This window comes from Calidris pugnax, unplaced genomic scaffold (genome assembly GCF_001431845.1).
Source record: "Calidris pugnax isolate Ruff unplaced genomic scaffold, ASM143184v1 scaffold129, whole genome shotgun sequence".
In the NCBI taxonomy this organism is placed as follows: Eukaryota; Metazoa; Chordata; class Aves; order Charadriiformes; family Scolopacidae; genus Calidris; species Calidris pugnax.
The window spans coordinates 1,171,914-1,197,019 of record NW_015090856.1 but is presented as its reverse complement, the minus strand read 5'-3'; the positions used below and the strand labels follow the sequence as shown (position 1 = coordinate 1,197,019).

Sequence of the window (25,106 nt, the reverse complement as noted above, 5' to 3'; positions counted from 1 at the left end):
GCCACAATGACTCTTAAAAAAACAAACCAGAAAGTAAAATCCACTGTTTATTTCCAGTAGGTGTGAACTCTTCCTTCTTTCTTACAAAACTTAATTACCAATAGTGGTAAGGAAATCATTATTATCCTACCTCTTAAAAAAATTCTTTTAGGCCATGTGTCAGAGATCTGTGATTCCACAAAGCTCATCATATAAAAGAATGAGAAACTCCTATTTTGTTGTGCTAGATATGATAGGACTTACTTTCAAAAACAAACTGAAATATTTGAAAAAAACTTTTTTTAAGCTTTCCCCTCCTCAAACAAATCGGTTTACTTCATAGTTTGCTCTTCAGAGTAAAAGAACTAATACAAAGTGATAATAATTTTAAAAGGAACTAAAATCTTAGTTTTAGTGCAAAAAATATCTCATTTAAGCCTGGAATTAAATTAAATGAAATTACCTGTAGGGGCCTGTCAGCTCTTCAAATCTAGTTGTAGTGGACAGCACTATTAGAAGTTTTTATTAAGCTGAGGATGGTTTAGTAGAATATAAAAGTGTAATGCCCTGCCATCTGGAAAAAAAAGAAAAAAAAAAAAGAAAGCTCAGAAAGCTCAGGAATACTCTCATGATTTACAGCTCTAGGACAACAGAAGTTGATTGTTTTTCAAAAACAATATGCTAGAAACAATGACCATACAATATGTAGCATTTACAAACCAGTTACAACCTTATTAGCTAATGCAGAGAGCAAAGCTGACTTCTCAAAAAAATGCCATCTGCGCAGAAGTGGGAAGAATCTATTAAGAAATTCAAGTGTTTAAACAATCTTGTAATATAAGAAAATAAAAAAAAAACCCAACTCAAAATAAGACTTCTAAAATAACAGCTTTAGTACCGACTGATCAACTACAAAATATCTCTGCAAGACAAAAAAATTACTGATGAGGTTTTCTTCAAGCACTGAAAATGTACCTAATCCTTCACCCTCACAAAGTTGTCCTAGGAAAAAATAACAACAATAAACCACACAAAACCTCAAATCACAGTTCTGAAGAACTGCACTACCTTTTATCTCCCAACCCAACCACTCAAGGAGCTCAAGTCATCTCATTGACATGACAGGGAGATCAAAGTCTAGCTTGCCCTGAAAGACTTATGTTTGTAGACACATCTTACATAATGTTCTCCATCTTAAGAAGAGGAAATCTAGAACACATGAAGATTTAAAGGCCCATTTTGAAACCATATTGACAGTTCCCACTAAAATAAAATTAACACCTGAATAATTCAGATTAAAGACTGATAAATGAAACCATTTGGCGCATTTCCTTGGTGTCGGAGAAAACATCTAGGCTGATGTGAATAAGTTTTGTCCCTTTAATGCTACTTAAACTAGTGTTAACTATTAGTTATTTGTATTTTGGAAGGTTGTAGAAACATCAAAAGAAGGCTCAGGGCAACATCCATCTAAATTCACCACAAATTCCCCCAAAAGATATTGTGAAAGTGCTAAATGGTGTCTAAAAAGAACTTGATGTAAGTGTACACAAGGTAATGGCAGGAGACTAAGGATCCATTTTTATTTTTTTTTCCATTTTCAAAATACAGATTATGACCACTCAACTCCAGGAAGTAAAAAAAAAATCTAATAGTTGTGACACCTTGGTTTAGTTTATTTTTCAAATTTGGTGGGTTACTGTCGCCCAATGGCAGATATAAACAGGTCAGCAAAAGCCCCAAAGCCACCTTTTGCCTTGACAGCTTATTTGCTTAGAAAATCGTTTTAAAATACACAAGGAAAATAGCTGTTTGGCCACTGAAAGTAGCATTTCCACTAGGGGACTCTGTGAGTTAATTATCCCACGCCTTCACCTGAGGAACAGGCAAAGCCCCGACCTCCTCTTTAAAAAGGAGACGGCTTTGCTTCAGTCACAGCCGATTCACAGTTTGAAATCAGAAAATCAAAGTATCATTAGGAAAAAAACCCAACTTTACAAAGCTAAGACCATTAACCGTTTTACAGACTTGCTCTTGTTGAAACCATAGTTAATTCAACAACACGGCTACAACCTACTCGTTGTTTTTCTCTCTCCCTTCTGGTCTGGCCACTGAGAAGTGTGACACCGTTTACATCTTCGTCATTTTATTTCTTCTTTATTATCTTGGCCGCGGTTTTCCCGCTTTGACAGTTCCGAATGAAACCTCCCCTCAAGGCTGGTTGCCGTGTTTACACTCACGGGGGATTATATTCCTGTGGAAGTGAGTTTTTCAGGAAGCGATTCTGACAGGTCGGGTGCAGCCGGGACACTGGATCGGGGAGGGTGGGGTGCTGACAGGCTATTTGTTTGGGGGTCAGCTTTTGGGGGTTTTTTTGTTTGTTTTTTTTCTTTTTTTAAAGAGAGACCGAGCGACAGCTGTGCCTGTGGATGGCTACGGGACAGCCCCCCTCCTCAGCCCGGCCTCCCCTGCCGGGCTCCGCTCCACCCCTCGCCTCAGCACCGCCCCGGCCCAGCCCTCAGGCGGTCCCGCGCCCGGCGAGGCCACAGCGGGGAGCCAGAGGCCTGCGGCAGCCGGGAAGACTCGCTACCTCTCCTGAGGGCTCCGAAGAGGGTAGAGGCGCGGGCTCGCTGCCCCCATAGAGCGGGAACGGTGGCAACCGACTCTCCTCTCGGGCCTGGGGCTATTCCTTCCGCCACGGCGTCTCAGAGGCCACAGCACGGAAACCCTCCGGCGGGGCCGAGGCGGAATGCGGCCGGCAGCGGCCCGGTGAGGCCCCGCCGCCTCCGCGCCTCTCACCTCAGCCATCGCCTCAGCCCTCCGCGCCTCTCACCTCAGCCGCTGCCCCCGCGGGACCGGCGCGCTGGCCGCCGATTGGCTGCAGGTGTTCTCCTACCCCTTCCTCCCTCGCTTTTGATTGGCTGAGATGCTCCTACTCCTCAGGTAACGGTTCCCGGCCTATGATTGGCCGTGGGTGGGCGGGATCCTTTTGGGGATTGGCTCCAGGTGAGTCGGAGCTTGCTATTGGCTTACAGGTAGTGTAGGAGGTGTTCCATTGGCTGCGGGCGCTAACCTTCTTAGTCCGCCATGTTCGGCGCGGTGGCGCCGTTGCCACAGGCGCTGGCGAGAGCGGGGCTGTGAGGCGGGGCGGCGGGTGGGCGGCTGAGGGGGGAGAGCGGCGGGGGAGCCGCCGGCTTGTCCCACCGTGCTCTGCCGCCGCTCGTTCTCCGGCGCCCCGCCGGCAGGGAGGGCTGTGGGGAGCCGATAGTCCGAGCCTAAACTTCCTCGCGGGACTTTGAGCAACTTCGGGCTGTGGAGGTGCAGCCGAGCGCCGCTGGGACGCGGGCGGAGAGCCGGGCCCCGTCCCCTCAGGTCCCGGGCGTCCCCTGTCCCGCCGGGTTCCCTGAGGGAAGCGGCGCCGGTGGGACCTCCCTCGGTCGGAGCAGGTAGGAGGAAAGGGCAGCTTCTGGTACCTACGGCCCTGCTTCCCCGGACAGGGGGGTTAGGGAGCTGTATGAATATGTATGTGTGTGTGCGCATATATCTGAGGGAAGGAGGTGGTAATTTTGAATAAACAAGGTGTTTGTCAGCTTGTAAACTTAACTTAAATTGCCCTTTGGAGTTCTTCTGCTTTTCTTGGGTGAACTTGTAACCAACGCTACCTGAGAGCTGTCTGCTGTGTGTATTAAAACTGTTTTGAGCTGAAACGCTCTGCTCTTTAGAAGAAAAGAGCCAGAAGCTGTGTTGATGAATAAGTAAAGATTTCTTTGGAGTATTTTTGGCCAATGAGAGAACTGTTGAATGTTTTACTAAAAAAATAATCTTAAATGCTTGGGATATTTCTGTAAAACTAAATCATATAGAATATTTTTAACTGATCTCATTTAATTTCTGTGCATGTCAATGGTCTTGATTACTTTCCTTTTGATTTTTTTTTTGCTGTTCTGTGTGAAGCTATTTGTGTTTATAGAGTTTGAGACAACTTGTTTGTTTAGTAGAGTGTGTGTATATTCATCTGTATTCTGGTTTTCTTTCTGTGCAGCTGGATTGAAAATCATCTGGAAGAGAAACGTGTATTTCACGTGTGAAGCTGTTCACTGTAGAATTAAAGGAGTTATCTGTCTCGAATGAACTTATTTCTATATATTTATAACTTCATTTAGACTGATAAATACAGGCCATGCCTAGCAGAATGGGCTCAAAAATTGATTTGAACAAAGACTTCATCAAAGTGAAAACACACTATAGAGGGTAAGTCAGCATGTTTTCTCCTCTGTATTGTGTCCTGTCTAATTTTGAGTCCTGTTGAGCAGGAGTTCATGGTCTGACCTAGTGATAGAGTAACCAGGGTGTTGGTAGCTTTGTAATTAATGTCAGACCAGGTAGGTAAACTTCAGTTTTTAGCTAGGATACTGACTTGAATTCTCTCCTTATGTCTAGTTATTTGATTTTTGTCTTCATTTTGCCATCTGTAAATTGAAAGTCTAGCAGAATCAACTAATGTGCAGGTCACTTTTCTATGGGTTAAGTTTTCATGTGAAGATTTGCTTAGTGAAAATATAGATAAGCTTTTTGTGGTGTCGAGACTTATGTTTTAAAATACGGGAATGTGCTACTTGAGGTAAAATTTGTGAGAAATACATGTATGAAAGTAAATGGGACTGTGGTTGTTGTTACTGCTGCTCAGTAATTTCTGTGTTCATAATGGTTAATGTAGATAACTGGGTTTTGTTGGGGTTTAGCCTGCACCATGGTTATGGTTATTTAATAGATACATGTAAACTGCTTTATTAACTCCGGGTGAAAAATTTGTATGCTATATTTGCCAGTACTAGTAATTAATTTATGCTCCATAGTTTTTTCCTGCACCTCTGAATCATGTCATACGTAGTCTCAGGTTGAAAAGAACATCTGAACTTCAAATACTTGTGTGATGTACTTCTCCAAGACGCGTGGCTATGCTTGCTTCTCTGAACCAGGAGTATGAGAGCTGCCTTACCTCAGTAAGGGAAGGCACCATAACCACAAATAGAACTTAATGTAAGCAATTTGGGACAGCTTGCTGGCAGGTGCTGTTGTTAGAGAGTCAAAGGAGTTGGTCTGTTGAACTTGTCTGCGCAGAAATGGAGGTGGTGGTAATAGCTGTTGTCACTGTTAGAAATCATGTGTAATTATTACGACGTTTTATAATAAACTACTACTGTAGCTTCTCCTGCAGCACTATATTCAGTAATTTCCATGAGCTGTGAAATCTATTCCATGTCAATTTATTAAACAGAAGTTCCCAACTCAGTGAATTTTTGTTTTGTTCTACTGATCAAATTCTGTGGATGTTTTTGGTGCTATAGACTGCATAACCAAATACCTCAGTATGCCCATTAAAGTACTACACATCTTTTTTGGTGCTATAGACTGCATAACCAAATATCTCAGTATGCCCATTAAAGTACTACACTCATCCTTTGAACAAATTTGACAAACTGCAGGAAGTCATTGATGCTGAACAACTTCAGAACTGGGGACAAGCTCATTTAGGTAGCTGCTAAAAAACGATAATAATAGTACAATATACAGTTTTGAAATCCCAGTTAAAAATCAAAGCATGAGGAAGTTCTGAAACACGTGAGTGTTGAGTCTATCTCTGTGGAGTCCTAGTATCTTAGGTATTCGTGTTTCTGGGTGTGACAGAGTTCCTAACATAGCATAGTATAAATAACTGCATAAGTAGATTGCAAAAGAAAGTAAACTTGTGTAATTCTCACTTTATTATTTCAGTTACTTAGTTTTCTGGTTTATACCTGGTTGCTTGAAATAACTTCATTTAAATAGAGCGGTGATGCAGAATAATTTGCTGTGTGTTACTTTGGTGCTAAATGGGATGCATTTAATCTATCAGTGTGAATGGTTCTCGTGCTGTAACTGCTCATATGTAACTTACTGGTTGTTAGTTCTTATTACTTTGTAGTGTCCAATTTCAGGTACCTGATAAAGGTGTCCTATGGGATTCTTTAGTGTTAAACAACAAATGGTTTTCATTTATCTGTACCAATTGCCTAATGTAGCTATACAGACATTAAGATTAAACACAGTAAATCACGAAGGAGCATAGACATCATTGAGGTAATGATAATTTCAATAAATCTTGTTCGTGTTTGCATCTGCAGTAGGTGCTATTTAGCATACTTCAGCTGTGTTATTTTGTTTATTATGAAGTTTAATTTACATATAGATGGAATTGTTGGTATATGCGGGCTAATGCAGGTATTTTTTGACAAAAGCTTATGATTTCATCTCATGCAGCGACATCTTGATAACAAACTTGGATGCATCAATCAGCTATGATGAACTTTGTGATGAAGTGCATGAGATGTGTAATTTACAACAGGAACAGCCGATTACCCTCAAGTGGATTGATGATGAAGGTATTGTACTGAAATACTCCTTAGTTGTTAGTACAAAGAAGGGGCATTGAGGAAATGTGTATAAACAGGTTTCATATTGCGGAGTTACTTTTCATTTCTCAATACCAGGGTTCATAAAGCAAGGAGCTTGGAGAAATGAGCCTCAAAACATCAAGATTACCTTTACAGCCCTTTTTCTAATTCCTCATTCTGAGTAGTTAAGTTTGAATCCATCTGCTGTTTCAGCTGCCCTCAGTCCTCACAAGTTCTGTGAGTTATCCTCTTTCTGCATATGAGGGAGTATTTCCATTTATTGCCACATGTAATTCAAATTCATTGACTGATTTCACAAACAGATGTTCTCTTTGAACTTATTTAAAGCGAACAATTGCTGATGGCTTAATGGATAAAGAAAACCTACTGAAGAAAATGATTTTTCAGTTGGGCTTTTTTAGTATTTATCTGTTTTTTGACAAGATGTGAAACTGTTTGAACTATTAATCATTTGCTCGTAATAAAATCCCATAAACATATAAGGAATATGGATTGTTAATTTGCAGTACAAAAAATTCTTCTGTCTTTCATGTTGCGTTGTTGCAGTATTTATAGATCATCAAGATCAATGGTCTCTGAAGAGGAGTAGATGCACCCTAGGGTGCATCTTTTTTAAAAATAACAATATTATTAAAAAATAAGCAATTAAGCTTGATTTAATATGTGAATCAACACTGGTGTCATCACTTGGCCCATGTATCAGAGGGTCACATGTCACATATGTGACATAGGCAGGGTGTGCTGAGGGAAGAGTGGTTGTTCCACAAAGTTGCAGGGGTTGAGAGTGGCACCCTCACTCATTTGCTTGCTTTCAGTGTATTGTGACGTACTGCAGTTTACGTGTGCCTGGTTAAGTGGATTTATGGATTAATTATCTAGTTTTAACTAAAATAACCCTCACAAGGTAATGCTGCGAATGTGAGCACAAGCAGCCAACAAAAAAATGGTGGAGGTGACACGTCTCATGCTCCTGAGTATGAACTCCATCAGCCACACTACAAGCTAATTGCATCTGACAAGTAGTCAGTCAAAAAGATTCAAAATTATCAGAAATGGTATTTGAAATATGTGTTTACAGCCATTATTTTTAATGATGAACCTCACCCAAAGTGTAGGTTGTGTTCTGAGATAATAGATAATAGATGATGATAGCATGAAGCCATCATGATTAGCAATACAGTTAAAAACTAAGTGCGTTGTTGCAGTATTTATAGATCATCAAGATCAATGGTCTCTGAAGAGGAGTAGATGCACCCTAGGGTGCATCTTTTTTAAAAATAACAATATTATTAAAAAATAAGCAATTAAGCTTGATTTAATATGTGAATCAACACTGGTGTCATCACTTGGCCCATGTATCAGAGGGTCACATGTCACATATGTGACATAGGCAGGGTGTGCTGAGGGAAGAGTGGTTGTTCCACAAAGTTGCAGGGGTTGAGAGTGGCACCCTCACTCATTTGCTTGCTTTCAGTGTATTGTGACGTACTGCAGTTTACGTGTGCCTGGTTAAGTGGATTTATGGATTAATTATCTAGTTTTAACTAAAATAACCCTCACAAGGTAATGCTGCGAATGTGAGCACAAGCAGCCAACAAAAAAATGGTGGAGGTGACACGTCTCATGCTCCTGAGTATGAACTCCATCAGCCACACTACAAGCTAATTGCATCTGACAAGTAGTCAGTCAAAAAGATTCAAAATTATCAGAAATGGTATTTGAAATATGTGTTTACAGCCATTATTTTTAATGATGAACCTCACCCAAAGTGTAGGTTGTGTTCTGAGATAATAGATAATAGATGATGATAGCATGAAGCCATCATGATTAGCAATACAGTTAAAAACTAAGTATCCAGAGCAAGAAGACCAACCTCTACCTTTTTCCACCCCACCCCCCCGCCTTATCAAGTCTTATGATACTCAATTTGGTACTTTACACAACTTCATTAAACTTCATGTTAAATTTTTAAAGCCAGTTTTGAGGTTTCTTATAGCAAAAGGCAAAAAGCCATGTACCATTGGGAAAACACTCATTCTTCCTGTCATGGTAAATATGGCTGGAATAATATACAGAAAACAAGATAAGGACAAACTGAAATGCATTTGTTAGAAAATACTGCTGGAAGATGCATAGAAGTTATTGCTGAAGATTTGAAGAAATAAGTATTGAAACAACTATGCAGTGTGGGTGTTTTATGGAACATCACCAACGTGTCATGTTGCTGTTTCCAAATCCTACTGAAGTCCATCCTATTAGTCCATCTTTGAAGTCCATGTCCTGAAGTCCGTCTTTGGGCTGCCTCTCCTTCAGGGCTTCAGAGAAACAAAGTTTACTTGATTTTCACAGCTTAAAGGCTCATATCCATACCACAGGTAGTTTTTAGTCTTCCAAATCTTGCTAGTTAATAATGTTTTTGGAGTACTCTTGTGTGAATACATGTATTTCTGCATGTTTTCTTAATATGAAACTAATGGTATAAATCACAGATAAAAAGTAATGGGGTGTGGATATGTTGCGGTGCTTGAGCACAGGCCTTAGTGTGTGCTAATGCTTGTGTTTCCATTTATTTTAGTCTTTTCCCTGTGAATTTCATCCTGATATCTTGTAGTTCGGGGTGTGTGGGTTTTTTGTTTTGTCTATTTCAATAGTTATGCTCTTTAGAATGTGCTTAAAGTTGGGGCTGGCATGCTGCCTTTTTGAGAACTTTTAAAAGTGCACTTTGAGTCTGCTACTACAGAATGTGAGTACAGAAGATAAAGTCATAAAAATTAAGGCTTAATATATCTTTTTTTGAAAGGAGGAATCTTTGTGGCTAGGCAGCTTTCATGATTATTTTTTTCTTTCTGTTTACTTTTCTTCTTCTAAATCTAAGTTAAAAATTGTGAACCCATTTTCCTCAAAACATACAGGCTGACCCTGAAAACTTTAGAGGCTTTTAGAGGGAAATGAATTTTACGTTTATTATATTTCTGCATCAGTGTTGGCATATTTGTATCCCATCTGTAACTCTTGTCAGTGTATCTTATTTTTTGCACTTTTCAATCACAGATGGCTTTTCTGTTGGTCTAGCAAGAGAGACTCAACTAGAATCTATATGTACCTTCATAACCTTTAAGTTATGCATGGTTCTGTAGTCAGTGAAGTTAAGGTAGTAATATAATGGGCCATTTAACAAAGGGTAAGTTTATTATATTTCTGCATCAGTGTTGGCATATTTGTATCCCATCTGTAACTCTTGTCAGTGTATCTTATTTTTTGCACTTTTCAATCACAGATGGCTTTTCTGTTGGTCTAGCAAGAGAGACTCAACTAGAATCTATATGTACCTTCATAACCTTTAAGTTATGCATGGTTCTGTAGTCAGTGAAGTTAAGGTAGTAATATAATGGGCCATTTAACAAAGGGTAAGTTAATTTTGAATTAAACTTAAATTCTCAGGTTACTAGGAAGTGATTGCTTTTTTTCTGCTGTGTGTAAAGATCTTTAGTCACATCTGTTCACTTTTGTATTTTGTTGTCCCCTTGTAAACAAACATAGTATATTTCGATCTACTCAGTTTTGGTAAAATTAGAAGGAAAAAAATTGTGTTGGTGTATTTTGGCTTTGATCAAAATGGCAGCTTAATATTAAATGATTGAAAGAAAATTGATCCTGGAGGCTGGTATGTTTCTTACCAACTAATGGAAATTCTCCACTTAATTCTTCAATCATAAATTTGCTTCTGTATTGCTTTTCTGTTAGGTGACCCATGTACCATCTCATCTCAGATGGAACTGGAAGAAGCCTTCCGTTTGTATTGTCAAAACAGAGATGAAGGGCTGATTATTCATGGCAAGTATTGCACAGTTTAAGAACCTGTATGTGTTTGTTGATAATCCTAATAACTTCTTAATGCGAGATTGGAACAACTCCTTTGCTTGTCTAATGACATTCTTCTTTGTGTAGCTGGTGCCCTAGAGCTTGATGCTGTAAGATGGAAGTGTTTTTTTGGGGAGTGCAGCCCAAAGCTGAACCTGCACAGTGGGCTTTGGGGGGGGCTTAAAGTTCTGAACTGCACAGATTTATTCATGCTAGAGTCAAGTATAAGATCTTGCCAATACAGACCCAAATATTGATTACGTTATTTCTCAGGCAGAATAATTTAAAGGCTTCCAGAAGCTGTCTTTGTGTAGATTCAAGAATCAAGGAAAAAGTACTACTGAGTATCTTTTCACTTAAAAATATAATGTTTTTGTTTCAGTTTTCCCAAGTATTCCAGAGAAGCCAGGCATGCCTTGTCCAGGAGAAGACAGTGAGTACAAAAATGTTATCAAATTTTAGCTCAATTTTTTTTCAGTCACATGGACAAGAAATGTATTGAAAGATTTTCATAAGTTAGTGTTACGTTTTGTGGTTTCTTAATGTAAAATGATACTTTGTCAACAGAGAATTTACATAAATCAACATTGTAGTACTGTTTTTATGTTTCTGAGGATTAATACTGGTTTCCAGTAGCTGATACATTGGGAGGAAAAGAGGTCAGGATTTTAGATGCATATTTGAGTATGGTCCTTTTGTGGTGGTTCAGGTTTCTCACCTTGCAGGGAAAAAAAGTGATGTACTAAAGAAGAGGGACATACAGCCTTTTTACTTTTTTTTTAAATAAAAAGGCTATTAATCTCTAAAAAAAAAAAATCTTGTGAAAGATAGATAAGCCTCCAGAGGAAGCATACATGATTCTAATTATTTTTGCTGAAGTTTCAACAAGGAAATGGGCAACCAGTCCATCTTGTTATATCGCATAATGTACAGTACTTCTATTGAATGTGCAAGCAAATAAGACTGGATTTCAGTACTTGTTTGTCCATGAATTAAAATTCAAGTGAGGACTGTGTAGTTATATTTTACTGTATGTTGAAAAGATATTTACTATGAAATAGTATGTTGAAAATGTTTTACTATGCTGTCACTTTCCAGTTTAGCTTAATAGGTTGAAAATATCTATGGGAAAATATTTTCAGCCTCAATTTTCATGGTCATTGTGAAAAGAGTGGTCTTAGTTCTGTAGGTTTAAATATGTTCTTGATGTGAATTGTATACAAGCAACACTGCTATATTTTGGGACCTGAGTTACAGAAGGTGTTATGTCCTAAAGTGAATCTCTTCCCTGGAAAGGTGTCAGGTTGGCATTGGCAGACAAAAATTGAACCTCTGTATCTACAGAAAATATTGTTAGCAATAGTAAAAGTTCTGTTTTTCGCTGTGTCGTGTTATTCTTGCCAAATGTTATTTTAGTAAAGATGCTTGAGGGTGTTTGTGTAGTCCAATGTCTTGTGTGCCTTTGACTTTTGTGAGAATTGCAGGAAAAGAGAAGGTGGTGGATTTGGGGATTAGCTGCCCTTAGAATGCTTGTGGTGTTCTACCAGGGCAGATTTTGCCAAGGGTAGGTGTTAATACTCCATCATAAGTCTTCAGGCTGTGTTCTGTGAAACTCCTGTCTTTCAGTGGAGACAGAAGGGTTGATTTTGTTTAAATTTCCAGCGTTATTTTAGTAAAGATGCTTGAGGGTGTTTGTGTAGTCCAATGTCTTGTGTGCCTTTGACTTTTGTGAGAATTGCAGGAAAAGAGAAGGTGGTGGATTTGGGGATTAGCTGCCCTTAGAATGCTTGTGGTGTTCTACCAGGGCAGATTTTGCCAAGGGTAGGTGTTAATACTCCATCATAAGTCTTCAGGCTGTGTTCTGTGAAACTCCTGTCTTTCAGTGGAGACAGAAGGGTTGATTTTGTTTAAATTTCCAGCTTTGCATTGGCTGCCCCCATTAATTCTGCACCTAAGAACGGAACAATCAAGTCTGGCATCACTACAGTGTTTGGGGTTCTTTCATGTCATGCTGAAATCTATTTTGTTTTCTTTTGCTATCTTACTTCTAGCTTGTTGGATGAAAATTGTAGGGAGTGAACTCACGTGGGCATCCGTGCCACTCTGCTTTCCCAGTGTAAGAACTGAAAGAAGCAGCAGACTCTGGCTCTGCTTCTGTTCCTCTAGCTGTGTAGAGGGACAGAGGAAATACTTGTGTTGTACCCACCTAGACTGGTGCTAGTACCAGATAGAATTATTTGCCCTTATTTGTGAAAACTCAGAGCAAAGTAGTGTGAAATACTGTCAAGAAAAGTAAGCTAACTGGAGGAGAGAAAAGTCTGTTGCTTAAAGGGGTCGCATAAATAAAATCGCATAACAAAGTTCACTGCAGTTTAATGATCTCATTAAAAGTGTGGGTATTTTAGTACAAAAGTTATTTTGTGTTAATTCGCTAGATGTTTTAGTTATCTGGAGCCACGAGACGAACTTCAGAAGTGCATAGATTAGTGTGGCTCAGATGACCTGGATATTCTGTCTGTAGGGTATTTCTCCCTGTATGGTTTTACAGGTCATGGTGAATCATAAAAAGCCTGTTCTGTAGGATGTGCTCAGTAAGTGATTTGTGGTCAGGTTTCTCATAATTTAATGAATTAATTCGGTGCCTATTACCTCTTTGCATCCATGGAAATGCATGGAAATCTGGTATTGTGGCCTACTTGTAACTATTTTGAAATTGTTTTACAACAAACTTATTAAATGTATTGGTGCTAATTTAGCATAAAGTCATGCATTCAGCATTATTGTGTGGTAGCTAAAGGAATGCAACAAACTTCTGCATTGCACTTAGACTGTATTGAAATGTTATTGATAGTGGTGATATAGTTTGTTTAAAGGACTATTTATTTTGACAGAACTAAAATATTGTCCTTTATTCCAAAAATGTTCAGTATGGTTCAATTTCTTATTTTATATGGCTTTATCAAAGTTATATTCATAAGAAAACCTTTTAAGAAATGAGGCCATTACGTATTTGCTTTTCTAGAGCATCATGCTTACACTACAAAGGAACTTAATGAGTTTGCTTTGAGTTATTTCCAGAGACAAATAAAGAGTTAACTAGTTGCTCTGTTCAAAATGGGCCTGTAGCTAGACTAGCAGTCTCCAGTGTGGACCTCTGGTTTGTTACAGAACTGCAGACAGTTGGAAATGGAATTTTTGAACAAAACTATTGAATAGTTTCTTTTGTCTTTCAGTTGCTAAATAATTTCATTGGTCAGATTTGTTAGTTCACGGAGCGACTATTTCTAATAGTATGTGATTTTCTCAATTGCGAATATTTTACAGGGAATTTCTGTAGAACTGTCAGTTTTTCTTCCCAGTTTCTTCAAAACCATAACACTGTGGAAGAAGAGTGCAGAAGTACATACTGAACATTTTGCATTTATATTGAAATCTAATAATATAATTGCTAGCTGTCCTGGACCTTTGTGAAATGGATATGGTTTTGAGATTGTACCAGCCAGCAGAGCTTGAAATAAATGCACATAATCCATTAATGGAATAATCCATGGGACTAAAGTTTCAATTCTACTTGAATTCCTCAAGAAAAGTTTTTTTCAGGTTGAAGAACCTACTTATAGATGCGATGCTGTCTGCAAGAGAGAGTCTGCCATCTCCAGCATCTGAACTTGTACTGTCTCTATTCCTTTTGCTCCTGAATTTTTGCACTGTTTGGTGGTTTTATTTTTGCCCCAGACCCACTATAAATGTGCAGAAACGGTACCTTTTACCTTGAGTGAGACAGTTAACCCGTCCCCAGGGGCTGGGGTGGCAGTGCTGCTGTGTGGGTGAGGTGGCAGGATTTCTCAAACATCCTGCATCTCTTCCCAGACACTGAATGTGACCTCTCGGAGGCGTTCTGAGCATCTGCTGGCCTGGAGCCTTGTGTGCTTTATCGCAATGTTGCCTGATAAAGATGGCAGATTTTTAGGCCAGTCTTTTATATTTAAAAAATATATTTTCTTTAGTAGGTCAGCTATTCTTTCGGAATTGCTATTAACCAAGGTTGTTTCTGAAAGGTTGAGGTGTGTGTTTCTCTTCTGCGCGTCTCAGCGATAGCCTTCCCGATACCCTGATACAAAGCGTGGGGTCTGATTGGCAGTTTTATAACTTAGTTATTGTCGTCTCAGCTTATTTACACTGACAGATCTTGATCTGATTTATCACTCTGGGTGCTGCAGTGCATTGTATAACAAAGCACGTTCAGCCAAACAATTTCTATCGATTTGTAGGACTTCCCTAATGGAATTGCCGGTTTTATCAGAGAAATACTTGTTTTTGTGACATCAGCTCCTTGACATCCATGCCATGTTTTAGTTTGTGCCTCAGCTGCAAGCTACAGCCTCTCAAGGGAGCCAGTACCACCCGTGCCTGGATACATGAGGCAGAGATGTGAAAGGGAGAGACGGGGGGAACCAGTCTTCCATTAAATATTTGCTCTTAATGTTCGAGCTGATCCTGCCTATTGTCCTTGGTATCTAATGGTATTCACACAGCGGCATCAGTGGAATAAAGGGAAAATGTTTCATTTCATACCTACTACATTGTAAAGCGTAAAGAATTAGATGCTGAAGAAGCAAAAGAATAAAATCCAGTGAGTAACGCATGCTTTTTCTATAGATTTTATGTATTATTATGATGATTTCTGTTATGAATTGAGGCCGTTGATGCAGTCTGTGTGTACGTGTGGTGCAGTAGATAATAGAACTCAGCATTTTGGTTATGATACAGTTGCTTTGCCTGCCACCCTCCTTTGCAGCCATAGATTGTTACAAATGCAGAGATTCCTGCTGCCTCTTGTGCGTAGGGATGTGGCTGAGAGACCTCTCGGAAACGCTGATAAAATTGCATTGAAAGGACTCCTGGGGAATGTATTTTAGGAGGAAAAGAACAGAAGAGTGAGTGATGCTGCTGCTGCTAATAAGGGAGATTAATGAAAGAAATGTATCCAAAAAACCCTGACGGTATGTGTTCAGGGCCTGTTTATTGTAAGATTGCTGATGTAAAGCTTAACAATTTAGAAGCATCATTTTCTGAGGCCTTTTTGTTTAACTGTGTTTAGTGGCTTATTTTAGATGGATGTTTTTTAATTGTGAAATAATTGTTTTGAATGAAGGTTTACATAGTTTCTAATATTGTCAGGATAAACTGTGCTAATATATGTCTGCATTTTTACATCTGAATGAATAGATATGTGTATTTAATGTTAATGTTAATCTTGGATTTGGGTTGCTAGTGCTAAAAATTGTAGGCTTGTTTTGCTGTTGGCTTCATTACATAGAAGAATACAGACTGGGAAACCTTTACACTTCAGGAAACAGAATTAATACCTTTTTGATGTGTAAGTACTTATGGCATTAGTATGACAGTAGACTGTATGTTTTTATTATCTAGTATTTCTGGCTGATTTTGCTGCCTCTCTTTTTGGTGATGATTACACTGTGTTGTGGATGTCTCTTATGCTCTTTGTTTATCTGCTCAGTATTTTAGCATTAGGTGTTTGGACTTCATTTTTCCCCAAGCCATCTTTCTTGAAAATTTCAACATAGGGCTGAGTAAAGGTATCTTACTAACCTAATTATTGTTGTGAGCCATTTTATTTTAGGTATATATATTTGGGCTTGCTTTATTTTCTTCCTGGTAGTACAAAATCACTTTAAAAGGCTTCTTGCTTACAGTAGTGTGGCCTGTAAATATTTTTCTAGCTCATAAGGCAGGTTTTTCCCTTCATTTGTTACTGTATTGGCAGCAGTGATTAGGTTATTCAGAGCACGTGAACCAATTTCATCCCCCAATGAAGAAAGGAACTATTGCGACCATAGAGACTATTCTGAAAACATAGATTGGATTGCACTGGATAATTAGGCAATTTTGAAACTGCTAGTAACCCTCGCCTGGTTTTTGGTAACTGAACTGAGAGAGGGAAAAATTGTAGTATTTTTAAGGCAAGATATATTGTTGCTTAGAAATTGAAAATAGCTGTGTCATAGTTTCTCAAGAATACCTGAAATCTCTTCCTCTGTCGCCTTAACTGTGTACCACTTTTTTTTTCATACGTGGCATATTTGAAAACCATACATACAGATTATGAGACAGAGTAAGTTACTGAAAGCAGAATTGTAGTTTAAGGTCTATTTTGCTTTTAATCAGCTAATGTTTTTAATTCTAAAATTCAACATTTTCCTTAGCTATGAAACATCCAATGAAGAATACAGAGCTAGGCCTCCCTTTTGATAACTGAGGCATGAAATCATAAAGCTTGCATCTAATTGTGGGGTTTGATATCTTCCCTTTAAGATACAGGGTGTCTTAGCAGATGTTTGTGTACCAATTAATAAACTATGAATTAAAAATACAATGGAGTAAGGAGTACTTGAGCTAGTTTGTAAGGTGTCATAACAAATAGCCTGTGTTCTTTTTTTTTTTTATTCCATTTATTCCACCCCCTGCCTTAGTTATTGCTCCGAATGTATAATTATGCAGGGAAGACATCACCTGGTTTTAGAAAACTTCTCTTGAATGTACTGTCTAGGTCCATCACCCTGTGTTATCGCTCATCCTTCCAAGCCATATACTTCTCATAAGTTGGTAAACCCACTTCTGATATAAAGGCACTTGGGGTAACTAAATTGGCAAGAACATGATGAAGCTTTTTATGTTGTTTGTTGGAATTAGTGGACATCTGTGAGCCTGTTAAACCTTTAGTAGGCCTGTCTGTTGCAGTAGCTTGGAAGAGCTATTTAATGTGTAACCTCTTAAATGATATGGTCAAGGTTAATTATATATTATTATGCTTGGGATGCTGTGTAATACTTTTGAAATTAGTTGCTTTATGCAAGTTACAGTTTTTAATGTTTAACTGAGCCACAGGAATAGCAATGGAGGCCTGCAGGGCAGGTAAATGGGCTCTTCAACAGCTCTTGGATTTTTAGTTGCTGTGTGAGAAAACCAGATTTTGTAAGAGATTTCAGGTGCTGCTAATTTGAAATGGAGTGAGGAGGTGAAGCCTTGTAAGACTAAGTAGTGCTAGCAGTTGGGGAGCCACTGAAGACTGGCTGTCGCTACAAATGTGGATGGTAAATAAATCTCCTGAAGTCAAGAAGCAGCTAGCTTGAGGTGTGCTGAAAGGGTGGTTTTCAGAAGAGGCATGAGAGTCCTAATCATCACTGTCAGTGCAAGAGTTAATTTTGAACAGACTGTGCAGTTCTGCCCTTAAACCACAGGGGGAAGGTAGTGACTTCGCTAGTGGAAAAATGAAAAACTGAGATTCTCAATATTGACTAGAGAGCACCTCACTTGTAATACTAAAGTTCCATTTCTAATTCTTCTGCATCTGTAACTGCTTGTCCTTTAGTTATTAGCTGGGGAATTATTTAAAAGGAAATCAGAAACTACTTGAAGGGAAAACATCAAGATTTTAGTATAGTCCTCTTTTACAATAACATGCTCGTTATAATAATAATGCTATTACATGCTTCTTCCAATAATTTAGGTAATAACCTACCACTTTTCTTCACTAAAGCCCTAGTGCCCTGTGACTAGGACAGAACTCAGAACTCTGATAAAAACTACTCTTGCCCATAGGGATTGCAAAGAAAGGGAAGCCTCAGGCAGGCAGTGATAAAATTGATATTGTAGAGCCTGAAACAATAGGCCTGGGATTGGAACTGATCCATTAATTTCAAGGTGCAACCATTGTTTTTAACAATAGCTTTACAAGCTATCTCAATGTTACTTTAAACTTGTGACAAGGAATAGCTGTCATAAAATGATTTTACGCAGCAGATCTCATTGTACACAGATGATGGGGAGCACAGTAAAAATCAAAAGGGGGATAGGTGTGATGCAGTGTGTAAACTTTGCAGATCTGGTATAATTATCTCCCTTTCTTCTGTGAGGTGAGTTGAAAGACTCCATCCAAAAGCTGCAAGACAAATACTATCATTAATTTGAAATATTTTAACATACTAAACACTATAATTTTCCATTAACAGACCAGACGAAAGAGCAGGTACATAAGACTGTATCCTGTGCAAATGTTTTCCGTATAAGGATGAGAAGCTCTGGGATGGAAGGTTGCTGTCTTGGGAAACAATAATTCTCTGCATCATAAAAGAATTAACTCAGCTGAAAGACTTACTCATTTTGCTGTTAGAATTACTGTATAATCATTAATCCAGAATATAACAGGTATGATGAGTAACTCCTGAAACTATTCAGATTTTTTATTTGGCTGGTGTCACTAAATCAAATGTTTTCCGTATAAGGATGAGAAGCTCTGGGATGGAAGGTTGCTGTCTTGGGAAACAATAATTCTCTGCATCATAAAAGAATTAACTCAGCTGAAAGACTTACTCATTTTGCTGTTAGAATTACTGTATAATCATTAATCCAGAATATAACAGGTATGATGAGTAACTCCTGAAACTATTCAGATTTTTTATTTGACTGATGTCACTAAATAAGTTTAGTGATACTTTATATTGCTGCAAACTCTACTTCTTATGTTATATTTGTGAAATGTATAAATGCTATATCCATATAGTATATGAGGAAGCTTAGAAGGAGTAAAAGTACAAATGGAAGAATCTCTCAGATTGATTTTTACATATTGAATGATAAAAACTAGACACATTTCGTAGAACTGAGGTTGAGACGAGCTTAGAAGGAGTAAAAGTACAAATGGAAGTATCTCTCAGATTAATTTTACATATTGAATGATAAAAACTAGGCACATTTCATAGAACTGAGGTTGAGACATAAGAATACGGATGTTGTATGAACTTAATTTCAGCTTGCTTTCCTCCTAATAGGAAGCAGAATAAAGTACTGTAAGGTACAGATGTGTCAAATCTGTCAGACTGAAAAGTGATAGATCTGGAGTTAGTCTTGCTGCAAGGTAAAAGTGTCCTCTGTCAGACTGAGCACTGCCTGCTTTTCTGGGTGTAGTATTAGCAGGCGAGCGATTAAATTGGAAAGAATTCAGAGAAATGTGCTCAAGAGCCAGATTTCTTAGGAAAGATAAAATACACCTTTGTAAAGTAATAGATAAACTGAGTTTCTGTCATTCTGCTAGTACTGGAATAATGTAAACATCGGGAAGGGAAATAGAACTGTTTGAGTGGGACCAGAAGCTGAAGCACTGGGACCGTGCTGGGAAGGAAAACAGCCTGACTCAGAAAACACTGAGACAGTAGGAACCAAATAATGGCTTCAAGGGCGTAGTGAAGGCCACCTTATAAAAGCTTTATGAATTTGAAATAAATGTTAAATCCATTTTGAATAGCTGGTGGGTTTTTTGAACAGTTTTGCATTTTTTTGTGGTGATGTAATCAAATAGGTGGTGATACCTGTCACTTGAGTGCAAATCAAGTAATTCAATATGCGCTGGAAGAAACTTTGAATAACATCAATTTAATACAAATGATAACAACCTAAAAAAGTAGGAACTCTATGCATCATGAGAAGTGGGTATGAACAGCCCATGGTAAATGCATTGCTTAAGTTGCGGGGGCTTTAGCTAATCTTAATTTCAATTTCATTCTAAGCAGAGGTTCTGGAAACTTCTGGTAGTTCTGTGATCATCAGCCTCCTGTTCAATCGCAGTTCGAAATACTAATATAATTACAGAGGTAAGGATGAAATAAAGGGAAAGCAAGATGTACAGGATGGGCTGCAGCCAGATCTATGGAAAGGTTTCAATGCAAGAAGGACAAGATGAGGATTTCAACTTATATTTCATTAGTTGTCTTTTTCTGATACGATTGATTCAAAAATCAAGGATGGCACGGATGGAGTGAAATTAATTAACTGTCTCCTACAGGACAAGAAGTGGGGCTTTTAAAATGAAGTCTTCCAAAATGTTTTCTAGGGGATTTGTTGGCAGTTAATGCTTCTGTTTTTCCTTCAACCTTTTTGATATACACTATAACTTGCTATTTAAGATAAAGAATGAGACTAGGGGAAAACTTGATCTAACCAAGTTTGACTGATCATGTTTATGGGGTTTTTTGGTTAAGGATTTTTACACAATGCTTGTAAAATAAAGCTCTCTTCTTTTATTTTGTCCTGTAATGTGATCACATGTTGTCAATTTCTTTCCAAAATATTTACCCTCCTTCCAAAGAAAATTAAAATTTAAGTTCATTAGTGTGTGCTTGAAAGATTACAAAAGCTTCTATAGGCCCTGTGTACAGGTCAAATGTATCATTGTATATTTAAAACAAATCAATACAGTGGATAACTGCCTTGATGCATGAATACCAAATTTGTTTTCACTTAATTGATAAACATTTTTGCTTTGCCTAGAAAGTATATGAGTAAATTCTGGGCTGTTAGTCACGCTCCTAACAGTTCTTGGTGATGAATTAAGAAATGGTTAGTCTCCCAAGTAAGAAGAGAATTCAAACTCTGTGACTGACCTCACAGTTGGTGTTCTAGAACTTGGTGTGGCAGTAAGTAGACACCCAAACCTGCTGCAATTTCTTCACCTGGTGGTTGGGAGAATCCTACTCTTATCTTATTTTAACCCCAGATTTATCCATTTTGCTAACATTGTAAGTGTATTCAGCTGCTCAATGCTTACATGTACTGTAGTCTTGAATGAAAAGAAACAATTGTTGAATGTGATAGGTTAAATTATCCAGCCTTTCTTTGCTGAGGGTGATTTTAAAGAAATTGTGTTTGCTACTAAACATTTAGCTGTCTCTTTTAAAGCACCAGTTGATTACTTCCTTTCTGACAAGCCATGAGATCCTTGGCTGTCTCTGGTGGCTAAAGTAATGACCTTGCTTGTTGTTCTGGTAGGAAACCTTGTTGCCTTCCCCACTGGATGCCTCTCTGAGGTGCGTCTGAGGCCTCACCCACAATACTTTTCTGATTGATCAATCCCTGCTGCTGATCACAAGTACGGGGAACTTTTAAAGACCACTTATGTATTGTCTAAGAATTTTATTTCTGTGAATATAAGGTGGTATTTTTTTTTTGTTTGAAAGTGAAAGTGTATTTTTAAAAATAGGGTTTTTTAGATCCCTTTGTTTCTTAATTTTCTCATGTTTTGAATAAAATTAGTATTTTTAATGACGTTTTTTCTAATTGCCATTCATACTAGATTTTTAACTTGGAGACCAAGAAAGAGCCTGAGGTATGAACTGATGTGATTGATCCAAAGGGGCGTAGGGCCCCAGTGCAGCAGAGACTTTCAGAATGAGATGTTACCTTGTTTTTTATTGGATGGCTCTGTCTTTATGTCTTACCACCTTGCAGTGGCGTGGAGCCACTTTAACAGAAGGGTGTGCATATCATCCTGGATGAGACCTCAGTGTGTATGGAGGATGGGTTTTCCACCTACCAGTCCTGACGTGGGAGTCTGTTGACCACCTAAGTCAGTGGGGAGTAGGATATTCAAACAGTATTCTAGCTGGCTTGCAATAAGTGCCAGGGAAATACTATTCTATGAGACACAGTTTTATTTCCTTGTTGGTTCTCTGCTGATGGTGTATCTAATACACTGCCTTTGTCGTTACTGCTACCTTATATATTGTGCTTGACTTTTTTTTTTTCACAGAGGTTGGTCTGACTTTGTAGTTAATTTTAGTGTCTATTGAAAATGAAAAAAAAGATGGGGATACAGTTCCCCAACTGCTCATCAGTTTTAAATTAAGTAAAACAATACCTTCTGACCATTTTAATAATGGCAAGGGGTGAAAGCACTTAATACCTATATATTGTTAAGGATACTCTCTTCATTTTCTAACTTCTGAAAAGGAACAGCAAGTGTATGCAGCAGCTTATTCAGAACAAAAAGGGCCAATTTACAGACCATACAATGTATGTCTTTTATATGCTTCAGACAGGAATTTGTTTCAGTTTAACTGTTTAGGACATACTAAGTAACAGATATGTGAAACAACATAGTATCAAAGTTCTTTAGAATTTACTTTCCCCAAATTTGTTCTATCTTTATATGTAATTATTTTTATGTTATCTTTTTATCTGGTTCAGAGTCTATCTGAAATACCAGTACCAATTTCCTACTTGTAATTCATGAGTTGGTTTTGAAAGAATGCTCACTTGTCTGCTCAGCAAAACGTTAAAAGAACAAAACAAAAACTGGGCATTCTCATACTGTCCAGCTGGGAGGCAATGTAATTGGCCTGTAAACAAGTTGCATTAATCTCAGAGAAGTAATTTGCAGCAATAGCAAATTATCTCTGGGTTTCGTATCGTAAAAGATTTTGTGATAGTTTGATCACATAAAAGCAGGCTTTGGAATTGCATTTGTTAATCCAAATGTATAGGAAATCGGATTTTTGTGTCTGTCCTACTGCCATTCATTGGTGTAAACCTCACTTTTCAGACAACTGATGAATTCTCTTCTGTATTCTGGAAAATACAAGCATTTCCAAACTCTCAAATGGAAAAACAGTTTTTGGGGCTCAGGGGCAGGTTGGGCCTGTCTTTTAAATTGCTTTTTTTCCCCGGTGCTGGGAAAGTATGTTGTCATTTGAAAAATGACTGTGCTGCCTTCTGTTTCTCTACTTTACCAAGTTACATTTTCGAAGGCGAGGTTCGTGTCCCTTCTGCTGAGCTCTGGAGAGGTCAGTTTGAATTGGGAGAATGTCGTCTGTAGATGAGTTAATTTGGAACGAACACTGAACAATAGACAAATTGCTCATACATTTCGATCCACAATAATTTTCTGTGTTTAATTTTTTTCTTAAGTTTTTTTTACAGTTTTTTTTTAAAAGATGAAAAAAACCAACCCTAGGGAATGTCTTTGAATAAGCTATTAAGTATATTTACAAGGTTCGTTGTGCATTACTGTTAGGGATGTAGTTGCACAGCTTGACAACAGAGGGAAGAATTGCACACCAGCAACAGCCAGTTGTTTCACACTGCTTTTTATTTAGAGGCAGCTGGTAATTTCGTTTCAGGCATTCAGTTTGAGTATTTTTATTTCCCTTGTAATCTTACCTTGAAAAGCAGTCTTATTTTTTTTGTTCTCCAATTTTTCAGTTGTGGAAGTAGATAAAGTTCAGTACATTCATTGTAATTAGAATATGTACTTGTGTTCCCCAGTAAGAACTTGTTATGCCTGTTAGTGGCTTAAAATATCTTGAGTTTTCCTCTAAACTTGTTCACATACAAGACGAATATTAAAAAAAACTTTTCTAAACTTGTTCACATACAAGACGAATATTTAAAAAAATCTTTTTTTGCTAGGCAAAGGCTTGTCTTTAATATTCATGAGAGGAAAGATTACTTTATTTAATTAGGGATATGATATCTCCTTCAGCCTCCAAGTAGCTAACTCAAAGTCCTTAATGAGTTAACTGATGTGTACTGTAAAATAAATGAAAAAGTAGGCCTTTTCATTAAACACAGTAATTAATTACTCATGCTTTTCTGATGGCGTTCCTTTTTCTAGGTGGCTGACATCAATCATGGCTGTAAAAACTCATTTTCTCATTTTATTTTTTGGTTATCAAGAATTGTGAAATCCCTTATTTGTTTTATTCTAAAACGTTCTAAAAACACATACCAAAACCATTTTGGTTTGGATTCAGAAGTATCTTTTCTCTTTTTTTGCTAGGCAAAGGCTTGTCTTTAATATTCATGAGAGGAAAGATTACTTTATTTAATTAGGGATATGATATCTCCTTCAGCCTCCAAGTAGCTAACTCAAAGTCCTTAATGAGTTAACTGATGTGTACTGTAAAATAAATGAAAAAGTAGGCCTTTTCATTAAACACAGTAATTAATTACTCATGCTTTTCTGATGGCGTTCCTTTTTCTAGGTGGCTGACATCAATCATGGCTGTAAAAACTCATTTTCTCATTTTATTTTTTGGTTATCAAGAATTGTGAAATCCCTTATTTGTTTTATTCTAAAGCGTTCTAAAAACACATACCAAAAACATTTTGGTTTGGGTTCAGAAGTATCTTTTTCATTTTCTCATTTTATTTTTTGGTTATCAAGAATTGTGAAATCCCTTATTTGTTTTATTCTAAAACGTTCTAAAAACACATACCAAAACCATTTTGGTTTGGATTCAGAAGTATCTTTTCCACATATGAAGTGTAGGGGTGAAATGCAGACTATGATTAGAGCTTTGTTCACACATCACACAGAACACTGGCAATAAATTGTTTGTTTCTTATTTCAAGACACATCCGTACTGCCGTCTCAGGAATCTGATTATTGTTCTGGGTGGTTTCTTTGATCTAGTATAGCTTTAGTTAGGATATTTTGAAGCTAATAATGCTTCAAAATAATAATGATATTAAAAAATCAAACTCCTTTTTAGAATCTGCCATTATCCTTAAGTGAATTTGTAGGGAGGATGTTCTCTTTTCCTGGGTGCATTCCGAGGTATGTAGAATAGCCATGTTGGTGCATTTCTGTAGGTTGTTCCAAGCAGGTTGCCCAGGAGCAGCCCAGATGGCTTCTGAATTCCTCTGCAACCTCTTCCCAGTGCTCAGCCACCCTCACTGGGAAGGCATGTTTCCTGATGTTCAGATGGAATGTCCTGTGTTCCAGTTTGTGCCCATTATCTCTTGTCTTGTCACTGGGCACCACTGAAACCAGTCTGATTCACTCTTAATGATACCTCCCTTCAGGTATGTGTATACCTTGAGGAGATGTCTCTGAGCCTGCCCTGCACCGAACAGTCCCAGCTCTTTCAGCCTCTCCTCGTATGAGAGGTGGTCCAGTCCCTTCATCATCATCTTAGCCTTTCTCTGGACTCTCTCCAATAGTGCCATGCCTCT

General features: G+C 38.0%; 1 protein-coding gene across 5 annotated transcripts in view; it reads left to right on the top strand.

Annotated features, from left to right (window-relative positions):
• The first annotated feature begins 2,516 nt into the window (after window positions 1-2,516).
• PRKCZ (protein kinase C, zeta) overlaps window positions 2,517-25,106 on the top strand; it is a 56,132-nt gene continuing 33,542 nt past the window's right edge. The window contains exons 1-5 of one of the 5 annotated variants that reach the window (XM_014943905.1): window positions 2,517-2,922; window positions 4,022-4,230; window positions 6,280-6,401; window positions 10,179-10,268; window positions 10,678-10,728. In XM_014943905.1, coding sequence (XP_014799391.1) covers window positions 4,160-4,230; window positions 6,280-6,401; window positions 10,179-10,268; window positions 10,678-10,728 — 334 coding nt within the window. In that variant the 5' untranslated portion in view covers window positions 2,517-2,922; window positions 4,022-4,159. Of the gene's footprint in view, window positions 2,923-3,169; window positions 3,426-4,021; window positions 4,231-6,279; window positions 6,402-10,178; window positions 10,269-10,677; window positions 10,729-14,564; window positions 14,929-15,115; window positions 15,299-25,106 lie in introns of those variants that run through there. The other 4 variants (XM_014943906.1, XM_014943904.1, XM_014943908.1 and 1 more) reach the window with 4 other exon arrangements.